General features: G+C 45.4%; 1 protein-coding gene across 1 annotated transcript; it reads left to right on the top strand.

Annotated features, from left to right (window-relative positions):
- The first annotated feature begins 3,067 nt into the window (after positions 1 to 3,067).
- On the top strand, positions 3,068 to 5,233 carry LOC120841261. The gene has a single exon (XM_040212116.1). The coding sequence runs from the start codon at positions 3,068 to 3,070 to the stop codon at positions 5,231 to 5,233; it is 2,166 nt and encodes a 721-aa protein (XP_040068050.1).
- Positions 5,234 to 15,881: the final 10,648 nt, after the last annotated feature.

The raw sequence follows: 15,881 nt of genomic DNA, 5'->3' as shown, positions 1-15,881 counted from the left end.
GGAACAAACTTTTTTTGACATATTACTTCCCCCGGTTTTTGGACTATATACTTGCAAATCACAGAAAATTGTAAAAAAAAAAAACGGACAACGTTACACGGGTAAATAAATCGTGTAAACAACAATGCGCCGCGTGTGCACGCGATCGCGTTGCTAATATGTTGCCACCGGCACAGGAAATTGGTCTTTAGTGGTCGAGGAGGACGACACAACTTCGGTGGCCTTCAGGTGCAAACATGGAATGAAACAGCCTTGGGAAGGCGGTGTGTCATCCGAGGAACATCCCTATTTGTTTTGTTTTTTATCGCACCTCGGCCCCTTTTTATTTTTATTTTTTTTTCATTTCCTCGTGACTGCCTTATCACCTGTGTTAGTGTCCTCGCTGCAGCGTGAGCTGACTTGAAAGCAAGCTGTTTTCCCATAAGCACTGAACCTGCAGCCTTTCCTTTCAACATAGGTGCCTGTGATTAGCTTTTGTAAACAAGTTTGGCCAGAGAAAAACAAATTTGAGCAAGGTAACCAGACGAAACACGGCGCGTGGCAGCCAATATTGAGTGTTATTGTTAGACTGATACGCACTCGGTTGTTTTATTAACTGTTTACGTACATACTGAGTTGCCTGTGTGGTGAACGCCTGGGGTGGAGTGTCTGAAACGTGCCAAGCTCTATTTTTTATCTCATTGAAAGAGTTACCAAATGGGCAGCTGACGACCGTTTGGGACGGATATTGCATTTAATTGCGTTTATTCAGTGGAAGTGTCCATAATGGCCGACACCTTTCCATTGGTAAACTTGTTAGTAGCCATACACAAAAACAATAGAACGCAAAAACGGTTTCATTCGTTTAAACCCTTTCAAAGTGCTAACTTTAAAATGACAAGGCATAACCGTTAACTACATACATATATCGTAAGCACTTTCTAAATAGGCTTAAATATGTGTGTTGAAAATATTAATGTCCACACAAAATAATTCTAAACGATAGATGTAGTTCTGAATACAACCAGAGGGAAATATGAAGTTAGTATACGTGCAACATTGATTGTACGCTGATGAACATTTCTGCTGCGTACATTTTTATAAGCGAAAATGGGAGATATATGTACACGCGTAGCAAACTATTTAGATATTATAGAAACATAATATAAACGGACGGAAAACGCGGTTTCCATGATTGGCAACAACATTTTAGTTCACTTCGATACCTGTACTTGTGGAGGAAAAGAGGAGGGGGGCAGTAGAGAGGATAAAGGGTGGAAGGGTCACTACGAGTGAGAGGATCAGGGAGTCCTGTACGAGGGAGGGGGGGGGGGGGCATCTCGAACGCTGACGCGGTTCACGGACGCCATAAATCGGGACACAGTGGCGACGGCGGCAATGAGCTCCGGGCTAAGAAAGATAATCTCTTTTGGAAATAGGCTGCTGGAGGGGGCACTTATGTTGTCACTGCTGCAGTACATCAATAATTTCACGTCCTCTCCTTCATCTGTGTCCACCGAACCTGGTGGTCGAGGGGAAGTCAGCGGAGCAGGTTCCACCTTCCGAGGCGTGCTTGACAATGGGAATGACAGCGTGGCTCCGCGGACTTGGCTCAAACTTTCCCTACCTCATTTTCGTGTTCTTGGAAATGGGCGTTGAGGCAGCGCCCCGTTTGTTCCATAAATTTTGCGCCGCAGGACATAGGGACTGAATACACGCATTCCTTGTCGCAACTGGATCTTTATGTTTCTTGACATATTTTAGTTTGACCGGAAACCGTGTTTGTCCGACCGTTTATGTCATATTTCTATAATATCTGAATCGTTTAACCAAGCAGCTCATGCTATTAGTGGAAAACTAGTAACTGCCGACTACAAGATATGGTATAAAATACCACTGTATGGGTGCGAAAAAACGCAATACAAGCCCCGAAATCCATTGGTGGCCATACACATTTATTCTTAATAAAAAATCAGACAATGCACCCCCCCCCCCCCCCCCCCCCGGGGCCGCGTCCCTGTTCAGCGTCTCGTAATAAAATGTTGGGGAGGTGGTCCCCCTTGTCCTATGCCTTACACGAATGGCGAGTGTCTTTTTGTGCTTCTTCTAGTGACATTGCACATGCTCCTTTTTATGCCCTAGTTACACGGGCACACTTTACTGATATGTTGTTGTAACGTCACTTCCCCCAAACTTTCCTCTATGCATCGGCTGAGCAGACGCCACTACCTATATGATGCTTCTTTAACGCAGTTATAATTGTTCGATCAATACTGAGGCCGAACCATTATTGCCTAAATCGAATGACGAGCGTGTTCATTGAAGCATAGTAAAATAAAGATAAGCACGAAGCACAAAGGACAATAAAGACACCTTTAAGATGCACGTGTGTCGTTCTTTTACCTGACAATATGGACTCTCCTACTCGATTGGGAAATTATGGCTGAGTAAAGGGAGGGCGAGAAACATAGGCGGCCAAACCTTACACATCTGCTCGCTCCTTTTCGCCTTTTTTCCTCCTCCCTCAGTCCTTCTCCCACCCGTCCCTCTTTTTTTTTTCCTCCTTTCTCTCCAGCGGAGCGGGACAGCACCAATGTTTCGGAATTTCGGGTAATCAGTGGGCTCCTTATATCCCGTCGCTCTGCTCGTGTCGTGGTGACTGTCTGAACATTTGAACTCTGCAGCGGATATATTGGTCGCTAGTGGCTAGTCGAAACCGAAGGTGCGCGCGACTGGAAGACTTCTCCCCGGTGCCAATGAGTTCCTACGGTTGGTGTCCAGTGACGTGGAAATATCATCAGTCGATTTCCTGCTAACGTGGACAATGGACAGCGACTTTTTTTTTTCTTGCCCGCGATGCCCGTTTTTTTCTCTGAAACTGACTTTGGTCGGTGCCCACCTCTTCGCCGTACACAGTGGTGAGAATGACTTTATCGTCACTTGTGGCGTTAGCGGTTGCCCCTACACTTTCGCAAACCTTCATTCGTACAGAAAGCACCTGTTCCGGCTCCATCGAGATGTTGCAACTGATGGTGACGAAAACGATGAATGCACAGCAGGAAATCAGCACTGTGACGACGTAGTCGAAATGGAGGACCGACTGGATGAAGAAAACTTGAATGAAGAGGCCAGCGAAAACCGACCCTCTACTAGCACTGGAACTCCGACATTCAGCGAGCTCCTGCAGGGCTTGAAAAGAAACCTTTGCTTACTCTCATTCAGTATCACGGAGGAGCACAAAGTAGCGCACAAGGTGGCGGATGCTATTTTTACCAGTATAGAGAATATGATTTCTCATTTGATGGAGCAGTTTGCTAGCTTGATCAGGCATGAGTTGTGTCCTCCTCCGGGCAGACTGCCTTGCGACCTCGAAGCACTTCTAGATGTGAGCTTTGTGAGCCGAATCTTCAGCTCAGTGAAAACAGCTTATCAACGACAGCAGTTTGCTAAGCAGACACTCCCGTACGTGGAGGCCCGTGAAGTTGAAATTGCGAATACTGGGCACACTTTTCAGTACGTGTCTGTTGGAAGCGTGATCAAGAATGTGCTGCAGCAGAAGGATTCCACCAAAATGATGGCTCCAGATCCGACATCCAATCCAAGTGATTGTGCAAGTACAGTCTTCAGGGACTTCAGAGATGGAAAAATCTACAGAAGCTTGGTACAAGACGCCACAGTGATGACAATCTGCATTGTCATCTATACCGACGAACTTGAGATCGTCAACCCGTTGGGCTCCAAGAGAGGTGTGCACAAGTTGACTGTGATCTACTTCAGCTTACTGGACATGCATCCGAGGTATCGAACAAAGCTAAAGCATATATACTTGGCTGTCATAGCAAAGTATGCAGACGTCACGAAGTATAGTTTGAACGCGATCTGGCAGCCGCTGCTAGATGAATTGCATCAGCTGTACACGATCGGCCTCAGGATTGATGGGTTTCCCCAGGCTGTGAAGGTGGTAGTCCTAGCTGTTTGTGGAGACAACCTGTCCCAGCACAAACTGGCTGGATTTACGTGTAGCTTTTCTAAGGGTCGTGTGTGCCGCTTCTGCATGGCCTCTGCTAATAAGCATCACGAGATCACCAGGGAAGACCTGTGTCAAGTTCGGACTTGCGATATTCACCGTGTTCACCTTGCAGCGGTAAGTGTCAACTCTGACCTGAATTGCAAGCTTTATGGCGTTGCTGGAATGTCCCCACTAGCCACATTGCCGTACTTCAACGTGACTGCGCAAATGGCCCCCGACATTATGCATGACCTTTTTGAAGGTGTTTTTGTCTATGTCATTCGTCACGTTTTGAAGGGCCTGATCACTGACAAGGTCCTCGCAAAATCGGATCTCGAGAAAGTCGTTAACTTTCCGTATGGTTATAATGACAGGAAGAACCGACCGGAGGAGATAAGCCCCTCGTTTATCGCTGGGGCAAGCAACCTGAAAGGCACCGCGTGTCAAAAATGGTGTTTGTTTAGACTTATGCCCTTGATATTCTCTTCGTCTGTGCCCGAGGGCAACCCACACTGGGACGTCCTGCTGAAGCTACAGCATGTAGCGGATATCATCCTTGCAGAGCAGATGCCAGACGACATCGTTGCTTATTTAGAAGTCGCTGTCGAAGCCTTCCTGAAAAGCTTCTGCGCAATGTACCCTGACGTTGGACTAATCCCCAAAATGCACTACATTGTCCATTATGCGCGGATGACTGAAGGGCTTGGGCCACTTCGCCAGTTTTGGTGCCTTCGTTTTGAGGCTAAACACCAATATTTTAAAAGCTTGGCAACGAAGGTTAAGAATTTCCGCAACATCTGCCAAACTCTGGCGTCCAGGCATCAGCTGCTGCAGGCGTACCAGATGACGTCTGCTCGTAAAGAGCCCCGCATTGTGTGTGCAACTGAAGTAAGTGTGCAAGACTTGCCGGTATGCGCGCAGAGCCTGGCTGAGGAGGGCACTGTACTGAGAGCAAGCAGTGTCTCGCTGGACTCCGGCTCCTACAAAGTGGAGGACGTTCTCGTGATGCAGAAGGCTGAACCGCCAATCTTTGCGCGGGTGGCGGAGATTTACGCAACAGCAGAAAGAGTCGCTCTTGTTTTGGAGATGTTGAGGGTCCAAGAGTTTTGTAGCCATTCCCATTCGTTTAAGGTTTCTAAAACAGACTTGTTCGAACTCTCTGAACCTGGGATGGAGGCCTCATGGCAGCGACTAGACATGTATCTTGGAACGTATCTGTCCCCGCGGTGCGAAGTTTTATTTTAGGTATCCATTGTCTAATCGAGGACCACTTTTTTGTATATGCATCTGCGTTGGAGTATGTATTGAGTGCTTGTATAGGGTGGCAAATAAATAAACCTGTGTACTTTTTCACATTGTCTATTATACTTGTGCAACATTAAAAGACGGTCGTGATAACGCGTGCTTGCGCTGGCTCCCCTCAGCGGAAACAAAAATGTATGTAAAAAGTTCGAATAGAGGACATTAGGGGTTCAGACTTCCTTTAATACTATGAATGAAATATGTCGATACCATCGAAAAAAGAACGAGTTCCAACAAATGTTTCAATAATCGGTTCTGGCGTTGCAAACAAAAAAAAAAAAAAAAAAAAAAAAAAAAAAAAATTCCTCTTTTATGCTGTAATAGGAATTTTCAAAACATTGTTGTTTCTAACCTTGACATCACTAGATTATCCTTCACCAACTCGCCTAAGACGTAGAGGTCCCAGGACTCACAAATAAAATAAACAAAGGCGCTACCACCTCTATAAAAACGCTTTTCCCGTGCAAGGATGTGGAGGAAGTCGGAGGAAAGGTGGTAGCGCCATCTTTCGTCAGAGCGCGAAATCTTTCGGGACAGTTGAAGGGTCACGCCACCTGTGGGCATACATTTGAAGCTCGTCGGGAATTACAGAATGGAGGAGACAAGCCAACCAATGGGGAGCCGCCGTCCCTCTTGCCTCATTGTTGGCGTGACGGGAGTCGACAAGGGTTCTTGTCTAGCACCGCTCTCCTCTCTGGCCCAGCTCTTTCCCTCATAATGAGAGAGGAGGTTCGCCAGGTAGGGGTGCTGTTCTTCGTGAGGGGTGTTGAGGACCGGTGCGACTCCCTTCGACTCCCTTTTTTTTTAGAGTGTGCGAGCCAAACTACGACCGAACGAACTTACTTGTGTCACAAAAACATTACGTAATCACGTGACTTATTTGATCACGTAAAGTCACGTTACCGCGTAACCTAACATGGAAAACTTACGTTATCAGATAGCTTAATGTGATAACGTAGCTTGCGCTAGCTATAGTGAACTGTAGAAGCAGACAGCGGGCAAGCGTGGCTTGCTTTTCTCTTTTGGGTTTTGGCACCCCTAGCAGCAAATATATGAAGTAGGCGCGACGACGATAAAGAAACCATTGGGTAGGCATGTTCAGTATCAAGGAGGCTATGCATTTACTCACGGAGACATCCTTCCCGATGGGCTATGTCATCCTTCTCAATGTGCTGAGTCATCATCTTAATTTGTTAAGTCAGCCGCTGAGTGGTCACGAAAAACGTGTTGGTACCTTTTGTGTCGCAGACGTGTTTTCGCTCACGGACTTTGAAGGTCGACTGAACGATGCGACATATATGGCTTTCGCCTCAAAAATGGCACAGGCGCGTGATCTTCTCCTTATTGATCCTTTTGTATGTAAAGAACTTCCGGATTACACGCGTCATATTTTTGGGCTGTGTACCCAAGTCTTTGCTCAATCAGACGGTGGCTTATTGCGGAGGAAAGGCCCTCTGACCGTCAAAAGATCCCCAGGGCCAATTTGCTCGAAGCTTTAACCGCTGCTAAAGTTAGTCTCAGTACCTAGGAGAGGGATTTTGAAATCACGTGACTGGCTCGTAGGGATGCGGGGAAACTTGGCGGTGCCCCGGCGAGTGAGCGCCGCTCGCTTTAAAACGAATATGCCGTTGTAGCTGCAATATCGGGCGCGTTCGTCAGCAACCAATGGTGCACGAGGTTTTCGCTTTGCCTTAAAAACTGAAATCGCAAAGCATGAACAATTACCTCGCCGCATTTTTAGATAGTCTTTTGATTCTGGCCATCACTAAGCTTAAATGAACGCGATAATTGTCGGCATTGCAACGTCTTTGGAAAGTGGATCACCTTGCACGTGCTGGCGTCTGCACTCGTAATTTTTCTAAAGCAAAAACGTCTAAAACAAAGTTTGCCTTGCGCGCGCTTTCGTCAAAGCCTTATTATGATATTTGCTTCGAATCTCTTATAAGTGGAAGGCCAGCGCGTGCGGACCGTAGAATTACACTTCCAGCGTTCTCGATGCTTGGGTAATTTAGAAAAAAGTTATATTGGGACGCTGTCCGCTTTTGTGGGCTATCAATACCCGGCCGATTGAGTCAAGACAATCCGCTCTCCGAAGACGTTGCCATGCCAACATTTATTGCGTTCATTTAGGCTAAGGAATGGCCAGAACCGAAAGACTATTTAAAAAGTGGGGCGTGGTCATGGCTCATTCTTTGCGATTCAAGTTTTTAAGTCAAAGCGAAGTGTGTGTTACTCTAACAATACCATTGGCTTAATAGTGGAAGCATGTTGGAATAGGCGGGTTTGGGCGTGTTCGTTTTATCTCAACAAGTTGAAATTGCTCGAGCGCGTGTAAATTTTATGTTATTTCTTCAAAACGAGATTCAGGTGTTTTTCTGCAAAGTAAACAAGACAATAACAAGGTACAGAGCTTAATGGCGAAGTTTTGCTACCTCACTGTGCATAATAAGGAGTCGCCAGCGATATGGGCTCATCAGGACCGCCAACTGGAAAAAAAAGAAAAACGATGTCCGGTTTATAGAGTCAATATAATAGATCATCATGTTGACTCTATAATCTTGACAGCCGCAATAAGAGCACGGATGCCTCCTACACGGCGCCAACGCACTGATATCTGATGACGATGTTGGTCTTGATTCAGAGTCTAGCCGGATTGTCTAGCCAGATGTTCGTCTTGATTTGGAGCGTAGCCCATTTTTTTCCGCATTTAATTTATTATCGTCTCTTTTTAATTATGACATTAGGCTCCAAGCTGATTTCGGAGCTTCGTGTCTGTTAGTCCCGCTTCGCCCTCTTGCTGTAGGGTTATGATGTCTAAGCAATCTACACTACCTTTTTATTTGGAAACCCGGATAGCAAATACCAGCAGAAACGAACAAAAGAATTCGAGAGAGAGAAGTATGCAGGGAAGGGGTCGCGCCGACGGCCTCGGAACGGCTTCCCCTCTGATTTTCCCCACGCCGTCACTAATCGTTCCAAATCTCTCCTTTGTGAGTGAAGAGGACTCGGCGACCTTGACGGAGCATCCGAGGAGGACACTGCGCATTCCTAAGCTGACAGTGCCGGGGAAGCTACGCGCCGGCCGGACCAGTCATCACCTGCACCGCTCTCTGCGCGTGGTTACGGGGAAGAGGGTGATCACGTGATTAAAAATAGATCTGCGATTAGTTCATCGAGCTTCTTAGCTTCCTTTGCACTCTCAGCTTGGGGGTGATGGAGTCGAGACCGCGAAACACCCGCACAGAAAGTGGGATCGCGTGCATCAAGGCCACACGATAAGGTAGCGACTGGAAGGCGGTGGGGACGGTCTCCTTAATTTTCAACACGCGCATGCGGGAACTGCAAGTTGGCAGACGCGCTACGCAATTTATGCATGCTTTCTTTTTGTTTTTTTTGTGGCAGAAATAGCTCTTTTTTCTAAGGCACAAAAACGGTAAGCTAAACATGCGGATATCAGGACACCGTGGTGTCCGTTTCTAAGTTGTCTGAGTGCATTTGATTACTTAGCAGACTGTTTTTATCAGGCGAGGTGGCTCGGCATCTCCACCATGGTTCTAGAGTTCCGATCACCAGCAGCGCAATTTGTCTTAGTGCCGAGAGCGACTTCAACATGCAGATTGCCAGGACCATGGATATTCTTTCGACTGCGCCTGCACATCGGTGGTCTTCCTTCGTTTTAGACATACGTGTGACCGCTAGCTTCGACGGACCGAAGACACGACGGACCGCTCTCTATTCCATGTGAGTGACAAGGAGAGGTCCTCCTGACCATGGGGAATCATAGGTATTCTTGCTACGCAATGTACGTTTCGTCACTATCCGATGAGTTTTAAACGTGTCGAACTCTGCGCAAGGATTCTTCGAGGAGTTTAGCGTGTAATTCACAGCGATCGGCCCGAAAGGCCCTGTACAGCGCTATTTGTAAGTGCTTTTTATTCTAGTAGACCTTGAGAGACATTCTGATTGGTTATTTTTGTGCTCGAAGTCATTTTTATTTCATATATCTTGTTAAAATGTGGCTGTCGTCTTGGCGGTAGATGTGTGCTGTAGTAAAAAGGCCTGCCGGTAGGTCCAAAGCCGAATACCACAGAGCGTTGTGTAGTCCTTATTTGCCAAGGTTCGGCTTGTTGGGGTGCGAGTGGAGTGTCGGTTATGTCACCGCGCTCTGCGAGTGTAATTTCCAATAATTGTCTTCACAAAATAAGCTATTTTATGTGCGCGATTTTTTTTAAATTCTTGATTGATTCAAGCATCCAGTTCTGTTCAACTGTCAGGTTCTTACGTTTAACGGGGTAATTATTGAACCCTTAATTTAGTAGTGCGTTTGACACTGGTGAGCTAAAGAGGGTATCAGAGGTTGGATTTATAAATTGTAAATATTATGGAGGCAATTTTTGTATATCTATAAGTACATATTTCCGTGCGGCAAAAGCCGTATATCTTAAAAACGTTTTTTTTTTTTTTCAAGTTAACGTAGAAATATTGGTGTGAACTTAAATAGCAAGATTGTAGTTCCTAAGGCTTCTTAAAGATAGATGCAAGGTTAAGGGACGCCATGACATTACAAGAGCAGAGCTAAGCAATTTATGAAACAACCTTCGTACTATTTGATTAGTTTCTTGAATCACTAGGAATATTTTAATCTAAATCGATCGAGCTCTGAGTAAGGACAATTCGGACGACCTAAATAATTGAAAACGCCTGGGCCGTCTTGCTAGAAACAGCGTCTCAGCTGAGACGGGGGAAAAGAAAGCACTGTCAAAGCCAGCGTACAAGCTGACCTGGACTCAAGCCTCGACTAAAGACGCTCGCGCGTCCCAGCCTTTACAGCGCTTTCTTTCACCCAGTCTCAGCTGAGACATTGATTCTAGCAAGCCGGTCCCGGTGTCTTACCTGCGCATCTGTTTATTTTAGAAGGCAGTACTCAGCTTTTTACTTACCAAAATAACGATAAATAATTCGCTGGTAAAGAAAGTTCATAATATGGAGAACTAAACATAAAAAGTCGGTAGGCCTTTCGAGATTTTATACTGGAGGAGCAACTGAGCCGATTAATCGAATAGTTAATAAATGGCGATTAATAATGAAGCTAGGTTTTATTTTGATATTCATTATTAACTAGCGTAAGAGAGAACTGAGAGCCTTTGGAACTCTTCACCTGAATCCAAACCACCGCTTCTGTCTCTTTCAGAATCCTGTGGCCAGGCCCCTGCGTGGAATCCCTTTGCCCAGCCCTTCGCCCAGCCCTCTGCCCTGTCCTCTACCGAGCCTGCCGCCGACCCTGCTGCCGAGTCTGCCTAGGCCCCCCTGATTGCAGAATATTTTAAATATTTTTATCGGTTTACATAAATTACAAACTGTGAAACGCTATGAACAATTCATTTGCATGCTTTAATGATTAGTAAAGTGTCCAAATCTGGTAAAATGGCTGCATTTATTAGATTTTAGTATCAGAAAGAAAACAGTGCTTGAGGAAAAAGGGCAAGATACTTGCTTGGATCTCTGCACTGTTTTCGTGACGCTGGTTAGACCACTGGCTGAAAAATGGCATCCAATAATGGCATAGACGATAGATGCAAAAATAGCCAGTGTATAAAACTGGATGCTAATATTGGAATAGCCGATATTTAAGCCAATGTTGGAAGAGACAGTGTCTAGGCCGCTGGGTGCCAATGTTGGTTCAGCGAACGGTGAAACCTCTTAGATATTATTGAATAAGAAAGCGCAAACCACGTTGGTCCAACGTGGGCTAAAACTTTGGCAAACCACTGGTCCAACATTGGCACCAATATTGAACCACCATTGAATCGGGTGGCGTTTTCGAAAATGCCAACTGGGAGTTAACCTACTGGGAGTTAACAATGTTCCATGAGCACATTGAAGTGACCAGATAAATGGGCATTTTTCGCTGTTATATTACAAGGGAATGCCTGAAAGCGGTGGTTTCAGCATTTCAAAGATAAGGACATAAACCCCCTTGCGTCAAAAAGAAGAAGAAAGAAGAGAATTGTTGCGAAAATTCCAAAATTTCTCTTCTCAAAAAGAAAAGTTCGCAGAGCTTTTTTTTTTTTTGTGAAAACATCAGAGTTTATTTAGAGCCACTGTAGCATGTATTGCAACTCCAAATGACTGTAATAAAAAGGAAATGCCCTACGCATTGCTTACTTCATATAACGAAAATAAAGGCCAGTGGCACAAAAAAAATCTCGTGTTGGCACGTAAAGTATAAAAAATATAGCTTTTGCGTTTTACCGAGGTTACCTAATCTTCCTATAACTTTACTGAAAGCTTCAACCATTGTCCCAGCTGTGTGCTCAATCTTATCAGTTCTATGCGTTCCATCCCGGCCGCATAGAGACCACCGAAACATTGTGAACTCCCAGTATAATAACAACTAGCTGCCAAAATACTGCCTTGATTGAAAAGATTTTTCAAATAACTGCTAGGGTTACGTTTACGTGAGATAATTTGTACTCGCCTCTTAGGAATATCGCTTTCTTGGGTGTCAGAGGCAGCCTGCTGTCCTTGTTACGGCTGACATTCGACGCCATTTCGGTCACAGTCCTCTGCAGAAGGACACTGGACCCCCAGAGAGCAATGGCCAGGTTCTTCACAGCAACGCGTGACCTTATGTCCTGGTTCACTATGTTGTCACCCCAGGCTTTCACGTCACCTTCACATCAACCGTCGTAAAAATGCATCTATAAAAAATAGAATAGGAGGCGAAACCGATGTGTTAGGTGGTGAGATCCTTCCTTCATGAAATGCTGCTTCGTGCATATTGATTAAAGTAAGTTTCGTTAGTTTAACCCCATTTTTAGTTAAACCATTTTCAAACATCCTGGGAAGCGCCCATACAACACTACTACGCTGCTCGAGCTATCAAGTTCTTTTGTTCCGTTCTCTGATTCTGCCGCTGTCAACTGCAAGGGGTACTGGGTGGCAAGCCCTCTTGTAGCGTCGGCTGCTGGCGAAGATTATTTGGCCGGCTCAGAAAAACCTGACAGTGCGCTCAGTGGCTGACCGTACGCCTTGTGATTTCGCTCTTCCCTTTCCAGCCCTCTTTACCTCCTTAGAGGGTGTTTCATAATTCGCCCTCTCCCCTACCCTGAACTTTTCGGTCGGCGTAATGGACAGAGAACATGAGAAGATGCGCCCACTGATTTGAGTTGCCGGTGCAAGGCGCGCCACTTTTTTACCTGCATGCGGGGTTATCATGCAACCTCGAACGCGGATGGGACTATAAAACTAACGCCTTAAAAGAAAAGAAGCCACTTTATGCTCCAAGAGTGCTGAGTTTCATTCCCATGTACCTGGTGAACATAGGAAGAATAGACCATTTTCAAAACCTAAGCAAGCAGCCTTGACAGTCGCCATTTGTTGGACACGAAAGTTATGATTGGATCAAAGTCCACCCCGTGGAATGCTGACGTTGTACTCAAGTTTATTTACGCCAATCACTGACACGGCACTTGTCTCCAACGCGTAGTCGGGATCCGCGTTTAAGAAATGGCGGCCTTGGATATGCACACACTTCTGAAAAGGGTTTATTGCATAGGCCAAAGGTAATTAATGGGGAATATGATACTCCAAATATTTCCGCCTAATGCACTCAAAATGTTGAGGAGAATGTTAGAGATGCAGGTCTAAACTTTCTACAAAGAGATGTAGCCTTAGATATGTTTTTCAAGACATTAAAAACTTGGGTCTTACACCACTGCTGGTGTGATGCAACACCAAAAAACAAGAATTTGTGGCGATGGTGCTGAAAAAGAGATCTTATTTGAGCAACATTTATCGAGATCTACATGGTCAATGACAGATTGTCAAGTCCTTTTCATCTTGAAGACATTGTGCAAGCATACAAATGCCTTCTATCCAGAGGTATCTCTTTAAAGCAAAAAATCCCCAAATGAACTTACCATATCTCATTCTAGGAACTTTAGGAGCTGATATGGCTCCACCTCAGCCGGTGCTTTAGCAGCTGCCTCAGAGGATGCAGGTCCACCTGTACCAGGGGCTCGATCTAAGGTTGCAAATATTGCAGCTGCACCACCGAAGGCTGCGCCTGTGTGGCACATGCTCTGCATCACAGGAGCTGGTGCTGCTGCCACTTCTTCTGTGAAAAATATAAACAATATATGACATGCGTCAAAACAGTGTGCAGCACTGCCACAAGATGTGTGTAATGCTACACTAAACGCTGAGAGTGGGGTGGCAAGTATATACCGATTCAACCAACCACCCACCCGCTTGGAGCAATGCGGCTGCACTCCTGCCCCTGTGTATACAGGGAGAGCAGTGCCACATAACACAAGGCTGATTGCAGTTTGGTCCAGCCCATACACAGCTTCTATGACACCGTCAGCCAAAAACTTAATAGGTATAGTAAGGGTCGTGGACATGGCATTTATGATGCTTTAGCTTGTCAAAGACAGTATCTTGAATGCATACCATGCTCCTGCAGTCAAGTATTCGTGGTTAGGAAATAGCACGGAATATTTTTCATAAATATCTAGTGCAAAACTTCGCAACTCAGGAGTTTTCTGAATAGTTTGACATATTATAGCTTCTTGACTACACAGCTTAATAGACCGAGTAAAATGTTTTTGGACATATGTAAAGCAAAGATGTACAAGAATATATGCAAAAAGTCCGCAGTTCGTGGAGATCAGAGTTCAAAACAGGTGTGACAGAATTCGGCACGACAAATATGTCAATGTCATTATTTATTTTTGCAACATTAAAGTGACTCTGAAAATGCGACCAGCTATAGGGTGTATTCACGCAAATCTTGTGAGTGTTGGATTGTAGGTACAGCAAACTGGTTGTGTCCATGTGCGATATATGACAAAATATTATTGAGATTAATACTGGAAACTTCTCTGAAAACCAATGGGCGCGGTGGCGAAGGACGTGAGAGGCACTGTTCACCACTCTTGCCGTTCGTTTGTGTTTGTGTGTTGCTACTTATGCCCGAGTCCCACTAGAGCGAAAAACAGAAGCAGACGACAGCGACAAGCCTTCAACACATGCGGTATCCTCGCGATGGTATACCTTTGGCAGGCGTTTATAGTCGTTCGGTGCTCGTGAAGTGAGCCCGGGTGATTGCAAGCCTGCCGAAGATACCTTCGCGTGCGTAATGCTTGTATCCGAGCGTAGCCTCCTTTATTCTATACACGAAGCCTGTCAAATCGCGACAGAGACTCTGGTTTGAGACTCGTCGCTGTCGTTTGTGTCTGTATTGTCGCTCTAGTGGGACTAGGGGCTAACAAGCGCGCCAATGGAAAGGCTTAAGCCATTATTGGGAACACTAAATAAACAAATACTAAATAAAAATACAACACGCAGCAACACTGCATGCAAGTAGTGATGCACTTTTGTTGTCAACTCTGCATTCCGCTTACGAATGAAATGCGCAATTTCCCTCGAGGCTTTCATTCCAAGCGAGTGGTATCAAAATTGCTGAAGGCCAGCCCATAAACACAGTCTGTGTTAAAACAATCCTAGGAGCAATAAGTTGCTACTGTATTATCCAATATGTAGAGCACCTCACCATAAACAGCCTTGGCAGTTTCCCCATGAAGCCTGGAGTTCAGCAGAGGAGACTGTCATCCTATGTCGTCCCAGGACACTCACATCGGGATGGTGAAAGTGAACGTCAACTTCTGCTTGGCAAGTACTGCAGTAAGTATAAAGATGAAAACAGAGTAGAATATACAACAAAAAATATTGTGGACCAACTTGAAAAAAGTGCACAAAAAGACAACGACAAAAGGACAGGAACACGTAGAACACAGACAGGTGCACACTAGCAACTCAATCTATTGAAAACAAAAGAAAAGAAGAGAGCATCAGAGAAATCAAAAAGGCTGTGCTCGGAGAACTGAGCTTCGGGACTTGGGGCGCGAGGCAAAGATGTCAGGTAGATTGTTTTACAGACACTCTAGAATTAACAACAGCCTTTCCATGTAGTAAAGTGGTGAGTTCATTCTAACCGAACATATTAAAAAATAGTGCACAAAAAACAAGGAATAAAGGGGAGGAATACATACACAACATACAAGTGCAGACCCCAAAGTCACATCAATTACACACCAACTCATGTTTACAAAAAAACCGGAGCGCTCCTAGCGGACGCCACCGGCGCCGCGCATGCGCGGTGGATGGTGGGCAAGAAGCCCGCCGTCGCCCATACACAAACCATTGAATTGCGTTTTTGTCGGCGTCGGTGGGAGTCCCCATGCTCTTTTTCACGTTGGAATTAATGATTCTACGTCCTCCTAACAATGTCTGACTACTTGAGCGGCTTCAGCAAAACTAACGAGGCAAAACTTTGCGTGAATAATGTGACGTGCGGCGATTCATTTCACATTGACGCCGCAGAATAGGCGCTAAGGCCTGACTCCCACGATGAGATTCTGCTCGCTGTTTTCAGACGCGACGTTGATTGGACTACAAAAGCGTGGACCGTAGCTGAGATGGTGGACGTCGATACTGGAAACCGCAAGTAGAACAGGGCATTACAAGTCGGTGGTGGCCACTGGTAACAATAATGATCAATATCTTCTTGTATCAGTTTGCATTTAGC

The sequence above is a fragment of the Ixodes scapularis genome, unplaced genomic scaffold (genome assembly GCF_016920785.2).
Source record: "Ixodes scapularis isolate PalLabHiFi unplaced genomic scaffold, ASM1692078v2 PGA_scaffold24__2_contigs__length_7659602, whole genome shotgun sequence".
Taxonomy (NCBI): domain Eukaryota; kingdom Metazoa; phylum Arthropoda; class Arachnida; order Ixodida; family Ixodidae; genus Ixodes; species Ixodes scapularis.
The sequence above is the reverse complement of the archived record's forward strand: the minus strand, read 5'-3'. Positions and strand labels throughout refer to the sequence as shown.